The sequence below is a fragment of the Camelina sativa genome, chromosome 10, assembly GCF_030686135.1.
Source record: "Camelina sativa cultivar CO46 ecotype springtype chromosome 10, ASM3068613v1".
Taxonomy (NCBI): domain Eukaryota; kingdom Viridiplantae; phylum Streptophyta; class Magnoliopsida; order Brassicales; family Brassicaceae; genus Camelina; species Camelina sativa.
In genome coordinates this window covers 12,325,001-12,348,830 of record NC_141889.1, presented here as the reverse complement: position 1 = coordinate 12,348,830, position 23,830 = coordinate 12,325,001, and the positions used below count along the sequence as shown (strand labels likewise).

Sequence of the window (23,830 nt, the reverse complement as noted above, 5' to 3'; positions counted from 1 at the left end):
CAATTCATAAAATATATTAATGCTCGTCAGCATATATATATATATGATCTTATATAACTATATATATATATATATTTGACTTATATTAGAATTGATTATTATAGCATATATTTCGAAAGATGTTTACAAGATCTTTTCTTCCAAATAACCTTTAAGGGTTTTGATGATCATCAATGAGTTCTCGAGAACATAATTGTAATATCATATATTTTTCGGGATTAGCTCTTCAAGCATCCCATGAGGCATATTTCAAGTCATTCATATAGCATCCATTTTGTTTAATAAGGTATTTTAACAAAACAATGCGCGACACACCATTTTGTTATATATCATTATACCCTTTTGATGCTTGGACCACTAGTCCAAAAATTGCTCGTCTTTCATACAAGTTTAATATAGACTTGATTACTCTTTTATTGGCCAATATATATCTTTATACGCTCACAAAGCGGAGATTTATGATCCTCATTAATCACATTGCGCGATACAATAATTTTATTGTCGACATTATGTATTTGGTTTCATTTTTCCAGTAATGACATCGTTAATCGAGATCTCTTTAATCATTATATAAATGATTTTATTCAGGTACCTGATTTCGTTATTAACCATATCAATCGGTTTCTCTACTCCTCTTGAGGAGTATCTTTGCTCCTTCTCAGGAATATATGTGCTCCTATTTGGGAGTCTATTAGCTCTTCTTTAAAAGTCTATCTACTCCTCTTTAGGAGTTCATTTGCTCCTCTTTTGATAGTATAATTCTCTTTTTAATTTGCTCCTTTTTCTTTTCGAGGATTTTATTTATCTTAGGAACCAAAGTAGTCTATCATGTTTCTTATGTGTCATAGACTTATTATGTCATCCGTCATAGACATATTTTATTGGAGCATTTTTAGCTGGGATGTGAGATTTCTCAAAGCTACAAGTTCATATTCATTTATGTGAGGATAAATAATTATATGAAATCTCATTCATCAGCTTTTTGCATTTGATTTGCAAAATAAATTTTGAATAGCGGTCTTTTGAACTTTTGAACTTTCAAGTTCATATTCATTTGTTCAAAAATCCAAAAATATTCGATGATTTTCCCATAATGATGGAGAACTTTATCACCTAAAATGATGATATGCAAATCTTGCAATAGGCACATCTCTCATAAGATGGCTTTAACATTATTAGAGCGGAGACTCATCTCCCGCATCTATATATCTCATCCTCTGTGGATGATATTTTTATGAGTCGGTCGACACCATGTTGGTTGAGTGTTGGTCGACACCGACCTAGTGTCGGTCGACACCAGTGACGCGTTAGCGTCAGTCGACACCGACTTAGTGTCGGTCGACACCAGACTGAACCAAGTCTTGTTTTCCTGGTTTGTTGTGTTGTTTATGTTTTGGTTGTTGGCTTTAATAATAGAATCTCAGTTGCTTGTGTGTATAGCCCAGTGGATGGGAGGATGGCCTCATTGAGTGTTTATTAAATACTCATGCATCTCAATTTGTGTTTGCGGTGCAGGTAAAGGCAAGTGTGAACGTGGAATCAAGGCGATGAGGAGGAGGATGATCTAGGGTCTCATTTGTGTGTTGCTGGTTATGTGTTGGAACCTTGGTTAGAGTTATGATAGGTTGTTGGATAGAATGGTTAGGAATATTATTGTATTAAGGATATGTTGGTTTGGTATTGTTTGTACGTTTCCGCTGTGTAAGATGGTTATGGCTGGTTTAAATGATGTTTTGTGGTTTGGGTTGATTTAATTAAATAGTATGGGATGCTTAATTATATATATAGTATTTAAAAAAAAACGGGTCGGGTCGTTTCAATTTGGTATCAAAGCGTATATGGTTCTAGGATGGTCATGTGGATGTTGTGGAGCGGTTTAGGGATTTAATTGGTTGAATTGATCTCTATGTTGTTTGATACTTGATGTTGGGTGATGAAATTGATTATGAGTAGTTAGTCAATTTGCTTGTTGTATGGAGTCCTAGCATCATCCTCTTCGAGCCCTCAATAAGATTCCACGGTAAGATGTGTGTGTGCTCTGTGTGTGGTTTTGAATTGTGTGCTTAGCCTTCTGTTTTGTCAGTGCAGAGAGATGGTTAGAGAGGGTGCTGTTTCTGGTCGTGGTCGAAGGCGCGGACGTGGTCGTGGACGCGGACGTGGTCGTGGTAGGGATAGAGTTCCAGTTGTTAGTGAGACTGCGGACCAGAGTGTGACAGCAGAGGGTGTTGGTGAGTCGCAAGGTGTCCGGGGGGATTCCATGAGTGTGGCCGGAGGGGGCGGTGTTGATGCCCCAATAGCCGGTGATGTTAGGGCCCTAGGTGTGGGAGTCCCTGTGGGTGGAGTCCCGGGTGTCAACCTTGCGGGTTTGCTGGCACAGTTGTTAGAGCGGTTGCCACCAGTGGCACCGGCTCGGGCTCAGGTAGTGCCACCAGTGGTGGCGGAGAAGCGGCAGCCAGTGGCTGCGGATGTGCGGGTTCATTCTCATTATGTCAGTATGTTGAGGGAGATGAACAACATCGAAACTGAGCGGTTTTTGGGTGGTATTGATCCTACTGTTGCAGATGCATGGAGGACGTGAGTGGAACGTAACTTTCAGTCTCTCAGATGTCCTGAGGATTTTTGGTTGGACATAGGGGTCCACCACTTGATTGGCAATGCTCAGTTGTGGTTGAGATCAGTGGCTGCTAGGAGAGTGCAGAAGGAGATGTCTTGGGCTGAGTTCGTCGAGGAGTTCAACCGCAAGTATTTTCCTAGAGAGACATTGGACCGATTGGAGGTACAGTTTGTACAGTTATCTCAGGGGACTTGATCGGTGCGGGAGCTGGACTTGGAGTTTAGTCGGCTTCTAATGTATGGTGGTCGGGCAATGGAGTCTGAGGTGGCTCAGATTAGGAGGTTCATGAGGGCACTTCGTGAGGACTTGAGGGTCCACTACAGAGGGAGGAGTTATGCTACAAGGGCGGAGCTAGTGGAGATTGTAGCTGAGATAGAGGATGACTTGAGGGGGAAGACTGTGGTGGTTAGCCCTACCGTTCAAACATAGGAGACATTAGAGCCAAGCGTTCCGAGCAAGGGTAACAAGTCAGAACAAAAGCATAAGAGGGAGCGGGAGGAGACGTTGGTGACAAACCAAGGCGGTTAGAGATGCTACGGGTGCGGGAGCATTGATCACAGGTTGGCAAGATGCCCCAAGAGAAGCGGGACGCAAGAGAACATTCGAGTGTGCTTTTATTGCAAGGAGGTGGGACATATCAGGCCACATTGTCCAAGGTTGCAGCGGTTGACAGTGAGAGGGGTGCAGCCGAGGGAGGTGCTGGGCGCCAATCCCGGAGTTTAGTTTCTTTCTGTTTTCATTTTTTTTGTTAAGCTTTTGCGTTTTGGAATTGTAGACGTTTGTTGCATTTGAGAATTAATAAGATGCGTAATGGATGAATGTTTATTCGATTTGTAAATGGAGAGAAATTTCTGATATTGAAGTTTCTATAAGCAGAAAGTTTCCGAAAGAGGAAAGTTCTAAAAATGGAAGTTTTAGGGGAGATAGAAGTTGCCATTTTTAGCGGTTGCCAAACAAATAAAACGTTCTATGAATAGTTAGAACTTGTCTGTTTTTGAAAAGGGCGTGTGTAAACACCCGAATGGTTAAGATGTGTTAGAGTTGGCCTGATTAGTGGTCATGATGGTGTTGATATTCCAGTGAGGGAATATAGGGGTTGGTAGGACATGGTGATGTTTTACGCAAACCACAGAAGGTGGTTCCGGTCAGGAGATGCTTATAGACATTAGGACTTGTTTGCTCATGAGGAGATGATTAGTTCTCCTGGGGGAGATGATTAGTTCTCCGGAGGAGATGATTAGTTCTCCTGAGGGGATGATTAGTTTTCCTAGTGCACCGCGGGCTTGACGGGTTGCGACCGTGAGAGCGGCAGAGGAGATGATTAGTTCTCCTAGGGGATGATTAGTTCCCCGGAGGGGATGAGTAGTTCCCCTGGTACCAAGATCTCGAGGGTGACGATCCGAGAGTGAGACGGTATGGCTCGAGGACGACGGTCTGAGAGTGCAGGCGGTGTAGTTCGAAGGTTGCGACCTGAGAACGTATGAGTGAGAGAGCAAACAATGTCTAGGATGTGGGTATGAGCATAGTGGCTGGATGTAGACCTCGGTGGTCGGGATGGATCACGTCTTTTTTGTGTTGTGATGACTAGTGGAGTCAGGTCTGTGTGGACCGTTGAGTCACGTGGATGTGCGGGCTGTTGCGGCAGTCTCACAGAAAACTTTGGGCTGACAGTGTTCAGTCCGGTCGGATATTGTGCATGCCGTGGTGACGGTTGCACGGGGGTTCTTGGTGGAGGGACGATGTTGCGGGATTCGAGGATGAATCCTTATTGGTGGGGGAGAATTGTAACGCCCGCGAACCAATTTTTGGAATTTTGGTTAGGGTGTCGATCGACACCTCGATTTTAATCGTCCGGTTTGCGTGGTTGGTTTAAGAGAAGCCCTAAACTCGAGTTTAAAAGGGGAACTCGACTTATTTCGTCCTTTTAGCCGTTTTTGGACAGAGAAGAAGAGAGAAGAAGGAGAAAACGTTTTTGAGAGAGATTTGTGAGATCCTTTGTTGTTCTTGAGAGATCTATTGCTGTGGAGTGAGAATCTTCCTGCAAAAGAGGTGAGTGCTTGACCATGGCTGATCTAAGCCTGAGATCTCTGTTGTTTTGGCTGTTTCTTTGTGTTTGTGGTGTTTGCTTGTGTGGGTTGGTTGTTTTCATGTTCCCAAAGGTTCCTGAGAAGTTTGGAAGAGTTTGGGAGGGTTTGGCAGCGGTTTGGAACGGAGGTTCGTCATTCGACTTCGTGCAGATCGATTCTGCGAAGGTGGTGTTGATCGACACCGGTTGGTGTCGGTCGACACCATGTTGGTTGAGTGTTGGTCGACACCGACCTAGTGTCGGTCGACACCAGTGACGCGTTAGTGTCGGTCGACACCGACTTAGTGTCGGTCGACACCAGACTGAACCGAGTCTTGTTTTCCTGGTTTGTTGTGTTGTTTGTGTTTTGGTTGTTGGCTTTAATAATAGAATCTCAGTTGCTTGTGTGTATAGCCCAATAGATGGGAGGATGGCCTCACTGAGTGTTTATTAAATACTCATGCATCTCAATTTGTGTTTGCGGTGCAGGTAAAGACAAGTGTGAACGTGGAATCAAGGCGATGAGGAGGAGGATGATCTAGGGTCTCATTTGTGTGTTGTTGGTTATTTATGGTTATGTGTTGGAACCTTGGTTAGAGTTATGATGGGTTGTTGGATAGAATGGTTAGGAATGTTATTGTATTAAGGATATGTTGGTTTGGTATTGTTTGTACGTTTCCGCTGTGTAAGATGGTTATGGCTGGTTTAAATGATGTTTTGTGGTTTGGGTTGATTTCATTAAGTAGTATGTGATGCTTAATTATATATATAGTATTTTTTTTTTAAAAATGGGTCGGGTCGTTTCAATGCATATAACTAAATATTTTGTATCAGACACAATTAGTACATTATATCAAATATGTATCTTAGTAAGAATCATAAAAACAAAATAAAATTAACAAAATACAATTCAAAACAAAAACTGAATCAACATTATTTAAGATGTATTTGTTATGTTGTTATCTCATAAGTACTAATTTTACCTCATGTCATAATCAATTTTAAATGAGTGAAATTTATAAAATAAAAACATATATAAAAACATAGAGACATTCTCATCAAATAACTGAAGATTCATTCCTATAAATTATAATTTATTTCGAATTATCTTATGTTTTAACATATGCATTACAAAAATACATATGTTGAAATTATAAAATCAAATGTAAAAAAATATTACTAATATTCTTAAGAGAATTTTGTTAAAAATACCCTTTTTGGTATACCCCTTTTCAAAAATACTTTTTTTTGAACATTTTTATGTTTACACTCTTTTACACAATTACAACATGTTAAAATAATTTTTGGAATTTTTTTTAGGTTTGGATTCTCTCTTTTACATTTAGGATATAGTTTGAGGGATTAAAGTTTAGTATTTGAAATTTAGAGCCTAGAATTTAGTTGTTTTATACATTGGAAAGACGTATTTTTGAAAATAGACAACATGATAGGGTATTTTTTAAAAGTGACATAGGAAAAGCGATATTTTTGAAAATCTCCCTATTTTAAAATGAATTTTTTTAAGATGATACATATTAATATTTGAAAAAAAATTAAATTTAAATAAATTTCATCTTTAGACATTCAGTTTAGTAATCACATTACTATCTATTTCATCGTAAAAATATAATTCACTTCTTCATAGGTGAGATTACACATGTCAAATTTTATCAAGAACACACATATAATATAATTAGCAAACAATGGAAATATATTGATTTTGTTAGTTTTCCTTTTTGATTTAGAAAATAATTTTTTAAAAATATGAACAGGTAAAATTCTGTAGATATAATTAAGTTGTCCTACTACGTTTATAAAAAAAAAATTGACTGTGTGTCAACATCTGAATGATATAATTGACACTTGTCACGATCTTGTTAATTAGTAATTTTGTCATTGAACTTTATATAATAAGATATTATTTTTATATCATTTATCTATTAATAATTTATAAATAACAAACACGTTTTCAAATTATTATTCTTACATTTTAAACAATAATTTTTACATTACGAAAGACGTGAGTTCTAGCTAGCTTAGGGCTTTTATACATATTAAACAGGTCATGTAGTTTAGGCCCATGATGATAAAGAAATTAGGGGTATAATCTCATTATAAGTAGTTCATATTTTGTTTTCGCCGCTGATCTTGACGAAGAAGATAGGAGGTCACGGGGATAAGAAATGGTGTCGATCAAGTTCCACTCACGCTCTCGTGCGAAGAGAAAGTGTCGTCACCGTGGTTACAGTAAGTCTGAATGAAAATGTTGTATCAAAATTGTCTTTCGTAGGTCTTTTCATGTTGGTAATTTAGTGACCAGTGTATGTCCTCGGTACCACTGATTGAAGTCTCTTGGACTACTAATCTAGCTTGGTGATCCATTTGATAGTACTGTAATATTATGTTGAAGGGAATTATTTAGAAAGTATTTTATATTGGCTTTTCAGGTCAGAATACAATGGAGGCGATGGATCGAAAAGTGGAAATTTTAATGAGAATGCTGGAAATGTTAAAACGCTTGCTAAAAAAGTTATATCATGACGAGAAGATGGACAAACACGTGTACCATGTCATGTTCATGAAGGTGAAAGGAAAATTTTACAAGAACAAGCGTGTTCTTTTGGAAAGCATGCACAAGTTTAGCAGGGAGAGAAAGTTTGCTATAAGCTGTGAGAAGCCATTAGCTCAGGTAAGTAAATATAAAATCATGTTTTATCAAGTCTTTTATTTGGGCAAGTATTATTATTATTTGCTTTAATTAATTTTTTTTCGGTTGCTTATATTTTGAACACCTCATAGGAGCCTGAAGGAGAGAATGCTGCACCAGTATCAGCACCTTAACGAGCAGAGTAAGAAACCCATGCATCTTATTCCCATCTTTGTTAAGTAAAGAGGATGATCTCAACTAAAGAAGTAAAAGATCTCGAAATTTTGGTGTTGATGGGTTTCTTGGAACTCATTGTGAGCCCGAAAGAAAGTGCAATGTCTTCCTCTTCTTGATTCATCGTTTTGATTGGTCAAAGACCTCCAGAATATTCGTCTGCATCGCCTTCACAGGTTTTCTTTCTGGACAACATTCATCCTCAGCCGTTGAAGAAAGAACTATCTTTTACATTAGTCTTATATCTTGTCTTGAGTTCAGGGGAACCTATTCTTGTAGGAGTAAGATATTCCTTTATCTTTAATGATCTGTCCCAGGATTCCTTTTTCATGTTCTAGATCTGAATTAACATTTGTTTTGCGCCCAAGCACTTTTGTTATCTTTTGTGTTTCGTTCCTGAATAAGACACTATTGTCCCATCAATTTCACCATTTTACCTTCGTGAGCCTTTAAAGCAAGTGAAAATAGTTATTCGATGAATTGGGAACCGAATAACTATTTTGGACTAAGATTGTTTTGAATTTTGAGTTTCTAGTTTTCTTGTAGAAGTAATTAAAACCTCCTTTTATATTTTTCTTCAATGATCCGTCTAAGATTGTTTTATCATGTTTTGGTAATAACTTGGTTTAATTTAACCTAGCCCGTTTTATTAACAAGTGTTTTTACTGGATTTTTGAAAATTCATAGCGTAGCTTTACGGCAACCTGAACATATTTTTTTCTTTCTTTATAATATTTCTTACATCCTCATTCTTATAGAGTTAAATTTCTAAAATTATTTTCTTTTGTTAGAAGTTATATATTATTATGGACATAAGCAGTATATAAAGTAATTTTAACACACAAAAAAAAGTATATGTTAATTGTTTATACCTTTGTAATATTTCAATAAAATACAATAACCATATACAGTAAAACCTCTATAAATTAATAAACACTATAAATTAATAAATTTTGCTGGTCCCAAGTAAGGCCAGTGTAAAAATTAACAATATTCGATAAGATAATAAGATAATAATTTTTTCGAAATCTCCTTATAAAATATGGTCCCAATAATATCATAAATAATTATGTAAATTTATATATATATATATATATATATATACTGATATAATAGTGTATGTTTCTCCTAAAGCTCAATTCTATAGAACAATTGTAATGTTGTATTTTCAACCTATAATGATATCTCTAAAATATTTTATAACATGTCATACAAATAATTAAATTTAAAGTTTTAATTTTTAGATATGCATCATTTACAATTTGATAAATTGACAGATTATTAAAATAGGAGAATTGATATTATTATTCATAGATTTGAATTTATGTGTCTCATGTGTATAAGTCAATTTGTCTATAATATTTGTAATTTATTGTAAATAGTGCTTTCTAAATATTACAAGTTCAATTCCTAAACCATAAAATTTATAACATCCGAAAGTTTAATCTTATTTTGCTATAGTTGTTCCAATTCATAATTTTTTAAAAAATAAACAATTAAAAATATATCTATAAATTAATAATTATTAATTTACACTATAAAATAATAATTATTAATTTATAGATAAATTAATATCACTATAAATTAATAAAATGTCTTAGTCCCAACATTATTAATTTATAGAGGTTTTACTGTATAATGTGTTTGTGTGTATAACAACACTAGGATTTAACCGGAAACATCGCAAGACAATTCTTTTCTTTTTCATAATTATAATTTAATAAACTTAATTTGATATCTCTAAATATTCTGATATTAATGAGTTAACAAAAAAGTGAAATGATAATTTACATGTGATGTATTATCTAGTTAATAATATTTTAAATTCATATTAATATTGGTCCAAATCTGTCCACTATATAACCATGTCCAATGATATTTTAAACTTTTTATAATGTAAATGTTTAGAATATTAAATTTATTATATTTGATAGAAATAAATTGTTTGACTAAAGATCAAAATTAAATCACATACAAACTTTTTAAATTTGGATGTTTGTTACTGAACTAATCTAAAAGTTTAACCGATACTATGAGAGTTACCCGCACGCCTGTGCGGGCAGGAATTTAATAGAAAATCAATTCAATTTTTCTTTCTAAAATACTAAAATAGTTTTTTTTTCTTTTTTAATGTTTAAATTTTCTCAATTCCATTTTTTAAAATGGAAACAAAGAAAAGATCTCAATAAGATGTTTACTATAGTATTCTACATATATATTATCTTTATTAATATTTAAAGGCCCATTTTCATATTTTCAAGTATTTAATGAGCCTTATATATTCGTTATGATTAAATTTAATTAGAATAATATAGGAAAGGAGATCATTCTGATCCTTGAAATTAACGAACTAATGTCCTTTGTTTATTGTTTGGTCTATAAATATATGAACTAATGGTATTTGGTTGATTCTTTGATCTAAAAATATATGAACTAATGTTCTAATTGACTTCCTTTGTTTAGATCATTAAGATAATATAGAAAGCAACCCATATAAGGTTTTCTAGTAATTGGTCATACAAACATTCAACATATTATCAAGGTTTAGACCATTAGGATAATATAGAAAGCAACCCATATAAGGGTTTCTAGTATTTGGTCATACAAACATTCAACATATTATCAAGTTTGCATATACAAAAAATTTGAAAACTAATGTGCCTTCAGCTTACGTCCCTGTAGTTTCTCCTACATGCTCCATTACATGATTTATGTAATAACATCCAGAATATTCCGAGCTGAAGATATTGAAAACACATTCATAAGTTAAACCCTAGCATCATGATTCACTACTTGATATTAATGAATATTCAAAACTTACATGGCCTAGTGATGCTCAAGTCCTTCAAACTCCGGTTTATAAATATCTTGGAGGAGGCCAGTGTGTTTACAATACACGGTTTACCTAACGATGTTTTAAGTGGTATAAAAGTTTGGTAAATGATTATACCACATAGTGTTTAGCATTTGTTCAATCAAGCGAGTGTTATTAATAGTACATACCTTCATACTCTCCAACCTTCCAGAAACGCAGAACACAAAATACCGGTTCGGTTTGATATGTGAGATGGCATCCAGATGTATCCCATAAAGACATAAAACGGGTAGCACAGTCGCTTACTGCACGGCACTTGATCGTTTCATTCCTTCAAATGTTGATAGTCGAAACATTTTATGAAATAGTCAAACTCTAAATTTTACTAACATGATAGGTGAAATAAATGTATTTTACCTGCCATTTAATAGCGTGAAAACAACTTCATTATAATGATCTCTGTTGTCCTTCACAGCTACTACACATCCACAAACATCTATTGTGGCAAAAAGTCAAATTTTCCCCAATGAGATGAATGAACATTTCCAAAATCTATCATATACATACAACTATTTTGGTAAAAAGTTCTTTTTGTACTTTTCTATGGGAGGGACCAATACACAAAGTTCCAAATATCCTAAAAAGTCTCTAGATTCCTTAACACAAAGATTTTATAACTATATTAACAGAGTTTAAACATATATTTTATAACTATATTAAATGAATGTTTCCAAAACTATTTAACACTTACATATAACTATTTTAGTATTAAAGTTGAATTTGTATTTTTCTATGGAAGGGACCATTACAGAAAGTTCCAAATTTCCTAAAAAGACTCTAGATTTCTCAACACAAAGACATCAAAAACCTAAATTCACGGAGTTCAACTTAATAAATTTAAAACTAATTTAAGGAAAACGTACCAAAAGAAATGGGATGGTGGATTATTCCTCGGAAAATATCATCCAAATCTTCGAATCGGAAATAATTTTTGGAATTTACCGATTCCTTTAGGGTCATGGTTGTTTCATCCGTAAACTTGATTTGATAAGGATGATGGGTATTCCTCTCCTTGAGGGTTGGATTGATGATTTTGAAATTCCTAATATCATACCATTCATCCTCGTAGATGTACTTCCGGAGCTTGAGTAGTGTAGTTGGTATAAAGGCAACTTCAATTGTGTCACCTTTCCAAAATTGATTAACATTGTGTTAGAAAATTATGATTTAAGTACTGTTGTAAATCAAACATAAGTAGAATTCTTGTTCTATTAACTACTCTAACATTTTCGTCCACAAGAAGAAGAACCCGTTTTGTGAAGAATTCGTTGACATACCACGAATTTAAGACCTTGGCCAAGATACACCATCTCGTCCTGCCGGGATGAAGATTAGATATAGCATCGTACTTCATGATTTCCACAAATTAAGGTTTTCCTGTTTATCCTCTCTTAACAAAAACGAAAAGGGGATTGGATATTTGTAAGAATACAAACAGTCACGATTAAACGTTGCGTCTTATACGTGTTAGCGTGTCTTACCTTTTATCTAGACTGTTAAGTATTTTAATAATTATTATTGTATGTATAATAAAAGATCTAATAATGGTATTACTAACAATTTTATTTTTGAAAACAACATTGTTGAAACTAATAAAATGTAATGATGTGTAAAATTTAAAATAAGATGCCCTTAGAATAAGAGAATATTAGAATTTGGTTTTCTCGAAATTGAAAGTTTAAATCATAATGACATAACAATCCTATTATTTGGGATATGTTAGAGTTAAGCATTTTATAGGTAATATATAAACTTAAGATATATATATATATAACAGTTACATAATTTTAATCAACATTGTTGAAACTAATAAAATATGATATTTTCCTCTAGTCCTTCTTTTATAATATAGATAAGAGGATAATAAAGATATGATTTTTTTCAATGTGAAATTCTACACCCTTCTGACATAACATTCTTATCATTGGAGAGAAGTTAAATTAAAATATAGTTAAAAATGGGGCAAACAATGTTTTATAAATATAATTAAAACTAATTTATTTTAAGAGATAAAACAAAGTTCAAGTCTAACAATCCAAAAAAATAGTGCAGTTTCAAAACATAATTAGACAGTCTCAAATATCTCTTTGTAAACAACATTAAGTGTTTTATTCTGACACTTCCCATCTTTATCTGTAACTAACACCTTTAGCCCTTTTCTGGTTGTGACTCTAGAGAAGGCAACATAAAGCTGTCCATGTGCGAAAACCGGTTTCGGTAGAAACAATCCGACATGTTCTAGTGTTTGACCGTGACTCTTGTTTATAGTAATTGCAAACGCCACAATGACAAATCAGGTGGACTAACATACATCCTAGGGATAAGTACCCTATCACCAACCTTTTTTCCTGTCACGATTCTTGCTTCGATTACATGATTGGCCATCTGAGTAATAATTAGTCTCGTACCGTTACACAAACATCCCTTTGGATCTATATTCCTTAACAACATGACATGTGCTCCTATTTTCAACGTCAAAACATGGGTTGGCAATCCAGAAACCTGTATACTGTTTAAGAATTTTTGAGTGTAGATCATATCATCATGTCCGCTTGTGTCAGACGTTTCAATACTATCAGAGCTAAGATATTGTCTCTCTTCACCTGTGATCAACAAAAAGTAAAGAATTTTAGGTATGTTATAATAGACATTTTTAATAAAAAATTTTACTTCAATATCCATATTTTTAAATAAAAACTTTTTCTCCAATATCCATATTCCATATTTTATTTTATTTGCATACCTGGGAGCTTAGTAAGCATAAACTGATTTATCTTATCAACATCGTCATTCCTTGGACTTAGAATACCTCTTTCACTAAATAATTTTGGATCAGTCCTCGTTGCAAAACGTTCTCCATAAATCTCTTTAACTATTGCTTCAATAGGATTCCCACTTGTATTAATTAATAAATCATCAGGAATTTCAATCTCCACATCCCCACTATTTGACTCGTTGATTTTGCCATCCCCGATATCAAGAAGCCACTTTGAGAAAGTAGCAAGAGCACCCACGTCCATACTATTACTTGCCTTGCGAAGTCTCAAATTTTCGGTAAGTTTAAGAACTTTACAACTATTCAGAAGAACACATGAGTTTATAGATGCTAAAACTGTCGCCACTCTTCCTCCTTCGGTAATAACAAGTATTATTTGTCTAAAATCACCTCCTAACACTACTACTTTACCTCCAAATATCTGATCACACTTCATGATATCTCGCAAACTCCTATCCAAAGTTTCATAACAAAGCTTGTTCATCATTGGAGCCTCGTCCCATATTATGAGCTTTGCTTCTCTAATTAAATCAGCAAGATCAGATTCGGCATCGATCGAACACACAAAATATTCATTAATATTGATTGGAATACCAAATCTTGAATGAGCCATTCTACCACCTTCCAAAAGCAATGCAGCTATACCACTTGAAGCAACATTCAGAACAATATTACCTTTAGCTCTTATCAGCACCAAGAATAGTCCACATGAATGTTTTTCCAGTATCACCAAAACCACAGACAAAAAACATACCACCTTTGTCGTGATTTATAGAGTGAATGATTTCTTCATAAACACGTCTTTGCTCATCAGTTAGCATTGGTAACAACTTATCGTACAATTCCTGTTGTTTATGAGGCTTATATATTTTTTCATCTGCGATAAGCCTATTTACTCCTGTCTTCATGATACTATCATCTGGTTTAGGCATTTTCTCGAAGGCTGTAAGAGACGTCCCATTCGATCGCAACATTAGACCTACCACAGTAAGTTCTATTTCAGTTAAACATAAATTTTCTGTCTGAGCCCGTGTCAACATTAGACCTACCACAATAAGTTAAACACTTATTTATAATCTTGTCTTGCAGAAAAAAAATATTTTCGATTAAATTAAAATCATTTTGATATACCTTGATCATTTATGCTTCACTTTTCTTTAAACAAAATATCCTCGCACAAGATGTCCTTTGTTTTATTCCAAACTTCAAGAGGAACAGTTAAACTCTTTGTATGCAGTAGGATCGCAAATAATTTTTTAAAAAATTCCCCAAAACACCATTCACCTGCTTCATTTATAGCCGCAATGTATTCCTTATCGTCGTCTAGTAATCCCAATGCATAGCAAGCTTCCTGAAAATCCTTATAAAGAACACTGTTGACTGTTTTTAAATAGTCAAAGCTTGTTGGTCCTGGAATCTTATTAAGCAAAACTCTCAAGTAATAGGCTTGTCCTACAGATGGTGGTACGTATGTGATCCTGCCTATTGCAAAACTTTTCCGCTTCTCCGACCTTGGCTTCCAAAGTTTTTCTTTCTTATTCCACACAAATTTAGATGGAAATTCAGCATACGTGAGTTCTCTAGCTTGGGGATATATCTTGTTGCATTCCATCCAGCCCAAAAATTTAGAAGTTATGTTCATTGTACGGTGCAAGACATCTTCTATTGGATCATCCTGGTTGTAAATATCCAATTCTTGTCCTGGAAGATGAAACGGGAGCTTTTCTAAAGGTGTAGTACGATAACAAATCGGGAAAGCAAATATTCGCCAAGAGGCCTCACATGCAGATACGTATCTAAAAAGGCTTGAATTAGTTGGATAAAAAATATGAGAATGTTTGACAAATTGTATAAACAGTTATTACCTGCAATTGAAATACTTTTTGATTTCATTTTCTTGATCTTCTCCTCCTACGTTGGCTCTAACATAATCTGGACCTTTAGTGGTGTACTTGAACAAATACTTTACTGAACGTGTCTGATTGCACCACTCAACATTTATATGAGCACGAAAACGAAGAGACAAATCACGATTATAGGGAATAACATAACTATTATCGTATTGAAAGCCCCCTTTTCCACAACTCTCCCATCGTTTCGTCGTCTATATAGTGGATAACCAGCATCGTCGACAATAGTATTATCCATGTATGGCTTTGGGAAGAATTTAGTGCATTTTCCATTATTCATGCAGACACTATCTCTGTTCATAGGACCACAAGGACCATGAATCATCACATCAGAAACAACTTCGTATAAATACTTATCCACCTCTTTATCAGGAATTTCAGCGCTTATGAATTTATCAATGTCGTCTGTTGTACGTATCTTATTGTCTCGATGTAAAAACAGAATCATATGCGCATGAGGCAAACCCCTTTTCTGAAATTCTATTGTATACATAGCTGAAAAATATTAAATAAAAAAACATTAATATATTTACACTTTCCGGAAGACTGATTGAAATTATAATAAATATTATGAAACATACCAGAATTTACGATACCAAACGTTTTTTTCTTTGTCACTTGGTCCAATAATCTATCAAGTTTCATCTTGAAAACTCGGCTGCATATATCAGGTCTATCTTTTTTACTAAGTCGATGCCTTTGTAGATAACGATCTATTTCGTGCCATCTTGGGTTGCACGTAAAGGTTATGAAAAGATCAGGAAATCCATAATACTTGCAAGTAGCCATGGCATCTAGATAATGTTGCATCATATATCTCTTTCCACCTGTAAACGATGACGGAATAAAAATTCTCTTTCCGTGTTGTGCAAGATCTCCATGTCCTTTTTCAGCAGCTTCAGTTATCTTATCAACTCTTTCAGTTCGGAGATTGCTTTGGTTGATCCAAATGTAGTTCAACCTGTTTGATTCTATAATAGTGAATGCATCGACTAAAAACTGCTGGAATAATTTGCCTGCCATAAAAACAATCGAAGATTCTTCATATCTTTCAAATACTCTATATGCATAAAATTCTCTCATGGTGACCATTTTTCTTTTACGTCCACGGGTATCCACGAACCCTATATCGATGCCTAATCTGTAACCATCTTCACCATAAGGGAACAACACTGGGTATTGTAAAGACAAGTACGCGGGATAAAGTTCACTTATTCGCTGTAAATTTCCCGAACAACTTTCTATAACAATGTCACGTTTATTTACACCAGCCGTAAAGTCTCCGGGAATTAGAGCAGCAACCTCTTTGCTGGTAGGAAGATTATGAGTCCTTGCATCAGTGGTCCTCTCCGAAGGTACCATCAATCGCAAACCTTCGCTACTGTCCTCCATATTAAATCTTTCACGTGCCGATCTAAACGCCCTAACATGCGGGTTATGACTATCAATCGTCTTTTTTAAAAGCTCAACAATCTCACGTCTTAAATCTCCCACAGATCCAGATGTCCTATATTAATGCCAATTTTAAAAAATATAATAATTATGATTAGTAAATATAACAAATATTAAAGATATTTTACATACTTATAAAATATGACAAATATTTCTATACATATTTAACATTATTAATAATTACCTAAATGCGGAAATTCTATTAGATACTTCGTTATATACGTCATGTATATATAATTGAAAAAACATTGGTTCCTTGCCAGGTTCTGGTAAAATATCACCAATACGATGATAGTTTTCCCCGCACATCTGAAATAGATAAAGACCTCTACCATTATTTATGGAATGGTTAATTTTACCACCTAGAGATGTGAACGAAAACATCATGTTGTATGCTCATATGTTATCACGGAAGTTTTTACTTTGGTCGTCGTGATTATAAAACAACGATAGTAACGATTTAGGTGCAGTCTTCAACGTAGGAAGTATTACTTTGCCACAATGGCAACACAATGAAAAATCCGGCTTTGCCTTTTTAGTCCGTTTATTCACCCGTTCTTCATACCACATATATTCTCCACAATTTTCACATAAAAAATAAGGATCTCCATCATCATCATAACCTATACAAAATATTTGTTAATATTTTAAATATATATTAGTTAAAAAAATACATAATTACAAAACTATCATATAACCGTTCACATATGCATCGAGATATACCATTTTTTTGTAACTTAGCTTTTATGGGATGAAACCCAAGAAACATGTCAGATGTCGTATTGTTTTCATTTATCTCACATGAATTCTCATCAGTAGAGCTATCAGAATCGCTTTCATCGTTCATATCCGAATCAGTTGCGACGTAACATGCGAAATCTTCGTGTAGTCCTGGAAGAAGTAAATTCTCTGCAAATAGTTACATAGCATTTATTTATTTACAGAAATACTAATTAATTCCTTTCTGGACATATGACCTTTTTTCTTTCTTTTCGCCCTGTTAGACTTCAATATCTGCATTCTTTTCAACCTTGCCATCTTATGTGGATTAGGATACTGAATATTCAGTGCATTCGTAAAAGCAGGAAGAATTATCGTAGAACTAACACCTGATTTTCAATGTCATTGCGTACGATATTTTAGATTTGGATATAACATATCTCTTAATGTTAAAAATTGAGAATGTCGTTACGTTTTCTAGAGACAGCATGTGTCGATACATTCTTTCTTCGGTATGGTATCTTCGAAGGTCTCATTATGTGATGCCAAGAATTGCGATCTGCAAAAAAATAAACAAAACTACGATTAAGAATTCATATAATCGACTATTTATGATCCTTTTTGTTTATACCTTAATTTTCTTAGTCATTTAGTGAATATCGTTGGTAGGTCTGTTTATATAGGAAGATGGTACATATATATTCTCTAAACTAAAAATGTACTAATTATTGATATATATGAATATTAACTTATGTTTCTATATATCCTCTTAACTTTTTTTTTTAGGCAAAATAATTTGTTATTTATCTTTCTAATTACGTATACGGATATTTGATACAATTTTTTAAGTTTTACTTTCTTGAAGTTCATTAATATTTTATTTAATTATACTTCCATAATCCTACATATCAATTTCAGATTTAAATTTAAGCATTACTTTATTTATATACTATTGGTCTAATTAATATAACATATTTATAGTTACAAACAAATTATATAAACCTATTAAATTTAATTATTTATTAGCAACATTATATTATTAATATAGGTTTAGTTGTATTTACATATAGTAATCATTATTAAAAAGCTATTTCAATGTTTCACCGAAACAAAATATTGAGAAACTAATGAAAATGATAAAATCTCTTATAAAAATTCAATAACGGATTATAGTAACATCATGATCATAACTATTAAATAAAGTAGGTATTATTAAAAAATTAAAATATTAATTATAAAATGATCTTCAAAAGTTAATCCTTTGTCGTGTTAGATCTTTGAATCCATAACTTATTCTTCTCACACCATTTAGATCCAGAGGCACCCTTATCATATGCGTTAATTGTCTCGTTGATAGACATCATATTATATTCCATCCACGTATCAAATTTTGATTTCTCATTCTTTGATTTCAATATACCATCTTCACCGTCAACAAAGGAACTTTGAACGTTAAGATGCACCAATGAGTGTTCTTTGGAAGATCTTGATTCTTTCATGGTTTTTTTAGATTTTTTCGTTTTGGTTCCGGAATGCTATCCTCACAAAAGAAAATCAATTGTTCTGGTTGAAGTTGCGTACAAAGCGCATATTCATAAGCTCTTGAAATTTTCTTGGTAGATCGACGAACTCCAATTGAACGTTTCAATATGATTCTTCAAATATGCATTGAAAACATGTGAGTATGAAATTACAACGATTCAAAATATTGTAAAAAGCTTTAATTTTTCGCTACCTCTTACGTCAAGCAGCAAGAACTCTAGAGATGGCTTTTTTTTGTTCCGAGTTGACATGGTACAATAATAAGAATTATATATATATAACATGTAGAAGATAAGTTTTTAAACCCGAGAATATTGTGTTTCCTCAAACTTCATATTGAATTTTGTCAATATTCAAGTTCAACATTAAGTTATTAATTTAAATATACTTATTTAGATAAAAGTGAATGTTCATTTTCGTGAATTTTCGTAATGAATATTCAGGCTATTAACTTTTCCATTTATTTTATTGTAGTAACGTTCTTTTGAACTTAAAAAAAAAGAATTAAGTTTAACTTTTGGATCATTCTTGTCTTTAATTATAATAATAGTTACTTAATTATACTAAATATCAATATTTCCAAAACTATTGTATACCATGATTATTTTATTTATGTCAAATTATATATATAAATCTTTGTTTATTTATAACATTATACCAGTAGATGACTAAATAATTTCAAATCAGTATTAGAATGATAACATGTTTTAAAGTGACTGAAATGGTTTAAAAATTTTTAAATTTCTCTAAAAACATAATCCCATTGAAAGTATAAATAAATAAAAAGCAATAACAGAACGGAAAAATATTCTGAAGTGATGGAAATTGTTCAGTCTTTAGATTCAGTTTTGATATTTTTCCTTGTCTTCATGCTATGACCCCCGACCGACACAACATCGGTTTCTGTATGATCTCTCTTAGACGAAGCCAAACTCGATTCAGCTGGGGCGAATTGCAACTTATGATCATGCATATCCGAAGTAATATTTGAAAGTTCATTCCTTCCATAGAGTTTCTACAATTAAATTTTATACATTAAGATTAAAAAACATTTAAATGATATAATATTAATAATGGTATTATGGGTTTTTGTTTTTTTCTTTAGTACCTTGCCGAATTGAACAACCATGTCATCCTTTTCCCAAAACTTTTCAACAACATAAGCAGACTTGTCGTTCTTTAAATTATCGATTGTATCGAAATTTTAAACAACATAGTCTTCCCTACTAAGACCGAAAGAGATTCGGGAATAGCTGCAATATCCTCTTGACCATAGGTAGACACATGATTCAATATTTATTTATATATTTTTAAAACTAAACAGAGGTCAAATGTTATATTCTTACTTTTGAATTTTCCAAAGCCAGTTCTTCGGCTTTTTCCAATAAATAGTTGAGCAAGACCGTCAAAGAAGAGCAGTTTAATCTTTTGTGAACTTCCATAACCGACATGAAGTATGAGTTTATACCTTTCAAACAGTTTAACATAAATTAAAATGTATAAATAGTTCCAAATAACAAATCTTAAGAAACATTTTAACAATTCAAGAGATACTTTCTTGTAATCAACATCTGTAACATCAGCATCACAAACCCCACAACTATAAAGTAGTTCTTTTCCAGATTGAGATTCTAGTGGGTACGGCCGCACCTTCTTATTGCAAACTTTACAAGCAATATAATACCATTTAGGCAATACTTCAACAGAATAAATTGTGGCGATTGTCACACATGTTTGCGTATATAATGAATAAACCAAACGTTTGTTAACTTAAACAATTTTTCAAAACAATTCAAATTAGATGATATTAATTAAATCTTTACAAAAAATTACCTCAAGTGCATAAACGATTTGGTCCATAGTAGACTTCCCGTTAATAATAAAAAACTCCTCATATAATGTCACCTTTGATTTTTGGGGACTTGGTTCATCTTCAAGTTGTATTAAATCTATAGCATCAGTGGGCAACCTGTAAAGTTATGATAATAATAAGAACATATTTATAGCATGTATCGCCGAGTAATATAGAAGGGATATATATATATATATATATATATTTACTTTTTTCGGAACGCTTCCACTTCAGACATAACTGGATTTATCATAATATCGGTAGAGTTGAACGCATTGGAAATACTATAGTTCCCTGAAATTTTGATTTAATTGGCAATGTTAGATTTAATAATCATAAGTTCGAAGATTATAAGAAAGTCATAAATCACCTTTCCATTCCTTCAAGCATGCAAATCGTACTACACAAACGACAACAGTATCTTGATGTTCTTTTATCTGTGTATCAAAGGCCTTTGCAAGATCACCCCACACAGTGCAATTCAACCGGGTTCCACTATATTACGAATGTATGAATTAAGAATACATAATTAGACATTATATTCGAAAATAATTTTAACTATAAAGGGTATCTATTAAGGAATCATACGTCAACTCTTGCAGATCGAAACTCAATTTGACGTTATCCTTCCCTTTTGTTTTGACGCTGTCAAGATTTCCTACACCAACGATCTGACCAATAACATCTACCAAAAATACATATGAATTAATATTTTCCTTTAAATAAAATTTTAAATATGAATTTAACAACTCACCGACCAATACATTCTTGTCTAATTCTCCAGCCAATATAGAAGGAAAATTCTTAAAATATTTTTCTGGTACACGAATTGGGAATTCATCACATGATTTCACTATGGTGGTTCTATAAAAGACGTTTTAAAATCCCAAATAGCTTGTCTTATAACTACTATCATAATCTACTAAGTTGAATGTGTCAACTATCTTAGACTCGCCGACAGCAAGGTGATTCTGAAATCTGTTGACCAAACCATCTTCAATAGATGCATGTATCCTTGTACCCTATATATAAGGTTTAGAAGTTAGAAAGCTATTATCGAGATTTACTTAAAATATGATATAAATACTAATTAAACTCTACGTATAAATTATCTTATTAAATCTTACATCACTGTCAACGAAGACCATCTGTAGAGACTTGAATGACTTCCAAAGTCTTATGATACGGACTCTAATTTTGTAACGATCGAGCGCAGGGTTGAGATCGTCTAGCTGAACAAAGGGACGAACATTCATCTTTTTAGAAGTCATATCGAGTTGTGCATAAGAATTTTTTAACACATTAGCGTATCAATATATATAGAGATGTTTTACAACCGACTTAATTTTTTCATAGAATATTTACTTTATTTTTTTAAAAGATGATAATTACGAAGAATGTAAATATATCATATACAAATATTTTAAATATGTTTACTAAAGTAAAAAGTAAATGTTACATATTTATACTTCCATAATTTCAATGAAATATATAAAGTACTTATAAATTACTATATGTTGACATTCCAAATAAATATTTTTTTTGCATATTATAATAACTGACTCTATTTAAAATCATTTCGCAAATCGCTACATAAAAAACGTCTATAGGTCCGAATCATACGTTAAATTAGTTTGGACTGTATTTTAAAATAATTTATAAATTGAATTAATGTTATTCAAATTTAATATAACTCATTATCTTTTAAATCAAACATTAACCAGATATGTTTATCATTAGAAGAATTAAATACTCATAAAAGAATTTGATGCTTCTCAAAAGAATCCTCAACAGCAAGATGAATATAGGAGTCAAGTGCATCACTGTAATTTGGATAAGAAATAATTTTAATCAGTACTGTCCATATAAATCAACCATTAGACAAAAAAGTTAATATTGTTAACTACCTTAAGTCCACATCGAAACGATAGTACGTATCATCCAGAATTTTTATTCTGGTCACCCCATGATCAATGAGATTGTAACTAAATGTAAGTTTAGTTATAAACATATAATTTTTTATATATCCACATATTAATATATTTAATAAAAAATGGTCCATAATAAGAAATTGATTTACATGTATTTAACTGTGAACTTCTCTATAACTATGAACTTCTCTATAACATAAATTGGATTCTCCGCCATATTAAAAGACGGAACACCACAAGATGATGCCGGGATGGTAGCATGTCCAAAGGAAATAATATAATAAAAGTTTTTGATTTCTGTAGTATCTACTAAATAAATTAATTTTATATCAAATTAAAATCCAAATCCAAGATCACAATGTTTTAACGTATCATATATTAATATTAATTTTTATAAAACCATACAATTTTAAAACGAAAATTAAATTTCCATATCAGCAAAGGCATCTAATATCTGCGTGACTTGAGGACATGGAGGATTGATCATGACACTCGTACAATTGTGCACCGTGGTTGCCATCCATGTATCTAGATTTAGAATATTTTAATAATTAAATAACGTTTTTTAAAATAAATTAATTATAATAGTAACAGCAACAATTAATTCGAACCTTTATTACTCTCAAGCTTGGCAAAGCGTATCACGCATATGATATCACTGATCCAATGTATCCAATGATCATAGAATGCGTTCGCGTAGTCCTTTGGCAAACGACAGGATAAACGGTAACCCCTACAATTGTATTTCTTTGAGTATTTTTAAAATTAATGTGAATTAAAAACATAAATCTTATAACATTAGAACAACTTACTCAATCTTTTCTAGAACAACAAACAACTCATTCCATTCTTTGTATGGTGGGCCTTGTTCAAAGCTATTTCCAACCCTAAACACTCTTCCGATAAGGTCTGCAAATATTTCTCAAGAGTTAAAGTAATCAACCACTTCAAAATTATCTTACAATAAAACAATATATTGCTTCCCTTACCTACACAATAAGCGGAATCTAAATATCCACTTTTAATATCATTGAATGATACGAAAGAGTAAAATTGATCTGAAGACAAAGGAGGAATTTTCTTAAACCATGTCATGTCTCTCCAATGTATTCTAAAGCGATGATCAGTTGGCCTAAAAGCGTCATCAACATTGCTTAATGAGAAACTTGATAACATTATCTATTCACCTTCTTCCAAATCGTTTATAAAGAT

General features: G+C 32.9%; 4 protein-coding genes across 4 annotated transcripts; 1 reads left to right on the top strand and 3 right to left on the bottom strand.

The window, feature by feature from the left end:
• Positions 1 to 6,862: 6,862 nt before the first annotated feature.
• LOC147936041 (large ribosomal subunit protein eL19z-like) lies at positions 6,863 to 7,775 on the top strand. Its single transcript, XM_087468376.1, has 3 exons — positions 6,863 to 6,926; positions 7,127 to 7,368; positions 7,479 to 7,775. Exons 1-3 carry the CDS (start codon positions 6,863 to 6,865, stop codon positions 7,518 to 7,520), a joined length of 348 nt encoding a protein of 115 aa, XP_087324502.1. The 3' UTR covers positions 7,521 to 7,775.
• Positions 7,776 to 12,697: 4,922 nt separating this feature from the next.
• LOC147936040 (uncharacterized) lies at positions 12,698 to 13,647 on the bottom strand. The gene is made up of 2 exons (XM_087468567.1): positions 13,179 to 13,647; positions 12,698 to 13,038 (listed from the first exon to the last, which is right to left on the bottom strand). The coding sequence occupies exons 1-2, from the start codon at positions 13,645 to 13,647 to the stop codon at positions 12,698 to 12,700; spliced, it is 810 nt and encodes a 269-aa protein (XP_087324693.1).
• Positions 13,648 to 13,888: 241 nt separating this feature from the next.
• LOC104720328 (uncharacterized) lies at positions 13,889 to 18,792 on the bottom strand. The gene is made up of 11 exons (XM_087468566.1): positions 18,584 to 18,792; positions 17,794 to 17,852; positions 17,551 to 17,682; positions 17,297 to 17,482; positions 16,996 to 17,196; positions 16,821 to 16,935; positions 15,703 to 16,628; positions 15,243 to 15,616; positions 15,077 to 15,189; positions 14,496 to 15,007; positions 13,889 to 14,190 (listed from the first exon to the last, which is right to left on the bottom strand). Exons 1-11 carry the CDS (start codon positions 18,790 to 18,792, stop codon positions 13,889 to 13,891), a joined length of 3,129 nt encoding a protein of 1,042 aa, XP_087324692.1.
• An 872-nt stretch (positions 18,793 to 19,664) lies between these two features.
• Positions 19,665 to 21,943, bottom strand: LOC104720327 (replication protein A 70 kDa DNA-binding subunit A-like). Its single transcript, XM_087468565.1, has 10 exons — positions 21,815 to 21,943; positions 21,598 to 21,709; positions 21,442 to 21,504; positions 21,276 to 21,372; positions 21,058 to 21,182; positions 20,897 to 20,981; positions 20,669 to 20,804; positions 20,390 to 20,485; positions 19,944 to 20,012; positions 19,665 to 19,850 (listed from the first exon to the last, which is right to left on the bottom strand). Exons 1-10 carry the CDS (start codon positions 21,941 to 21,943, stop codon positions 19,665 to 19,667), a joined length of 1,098 nt encoding a protein of 365 aa, XP_087324691.1.
• Positions 21,944 to 23,830: the final 1,887 nt, after the last annotated feature.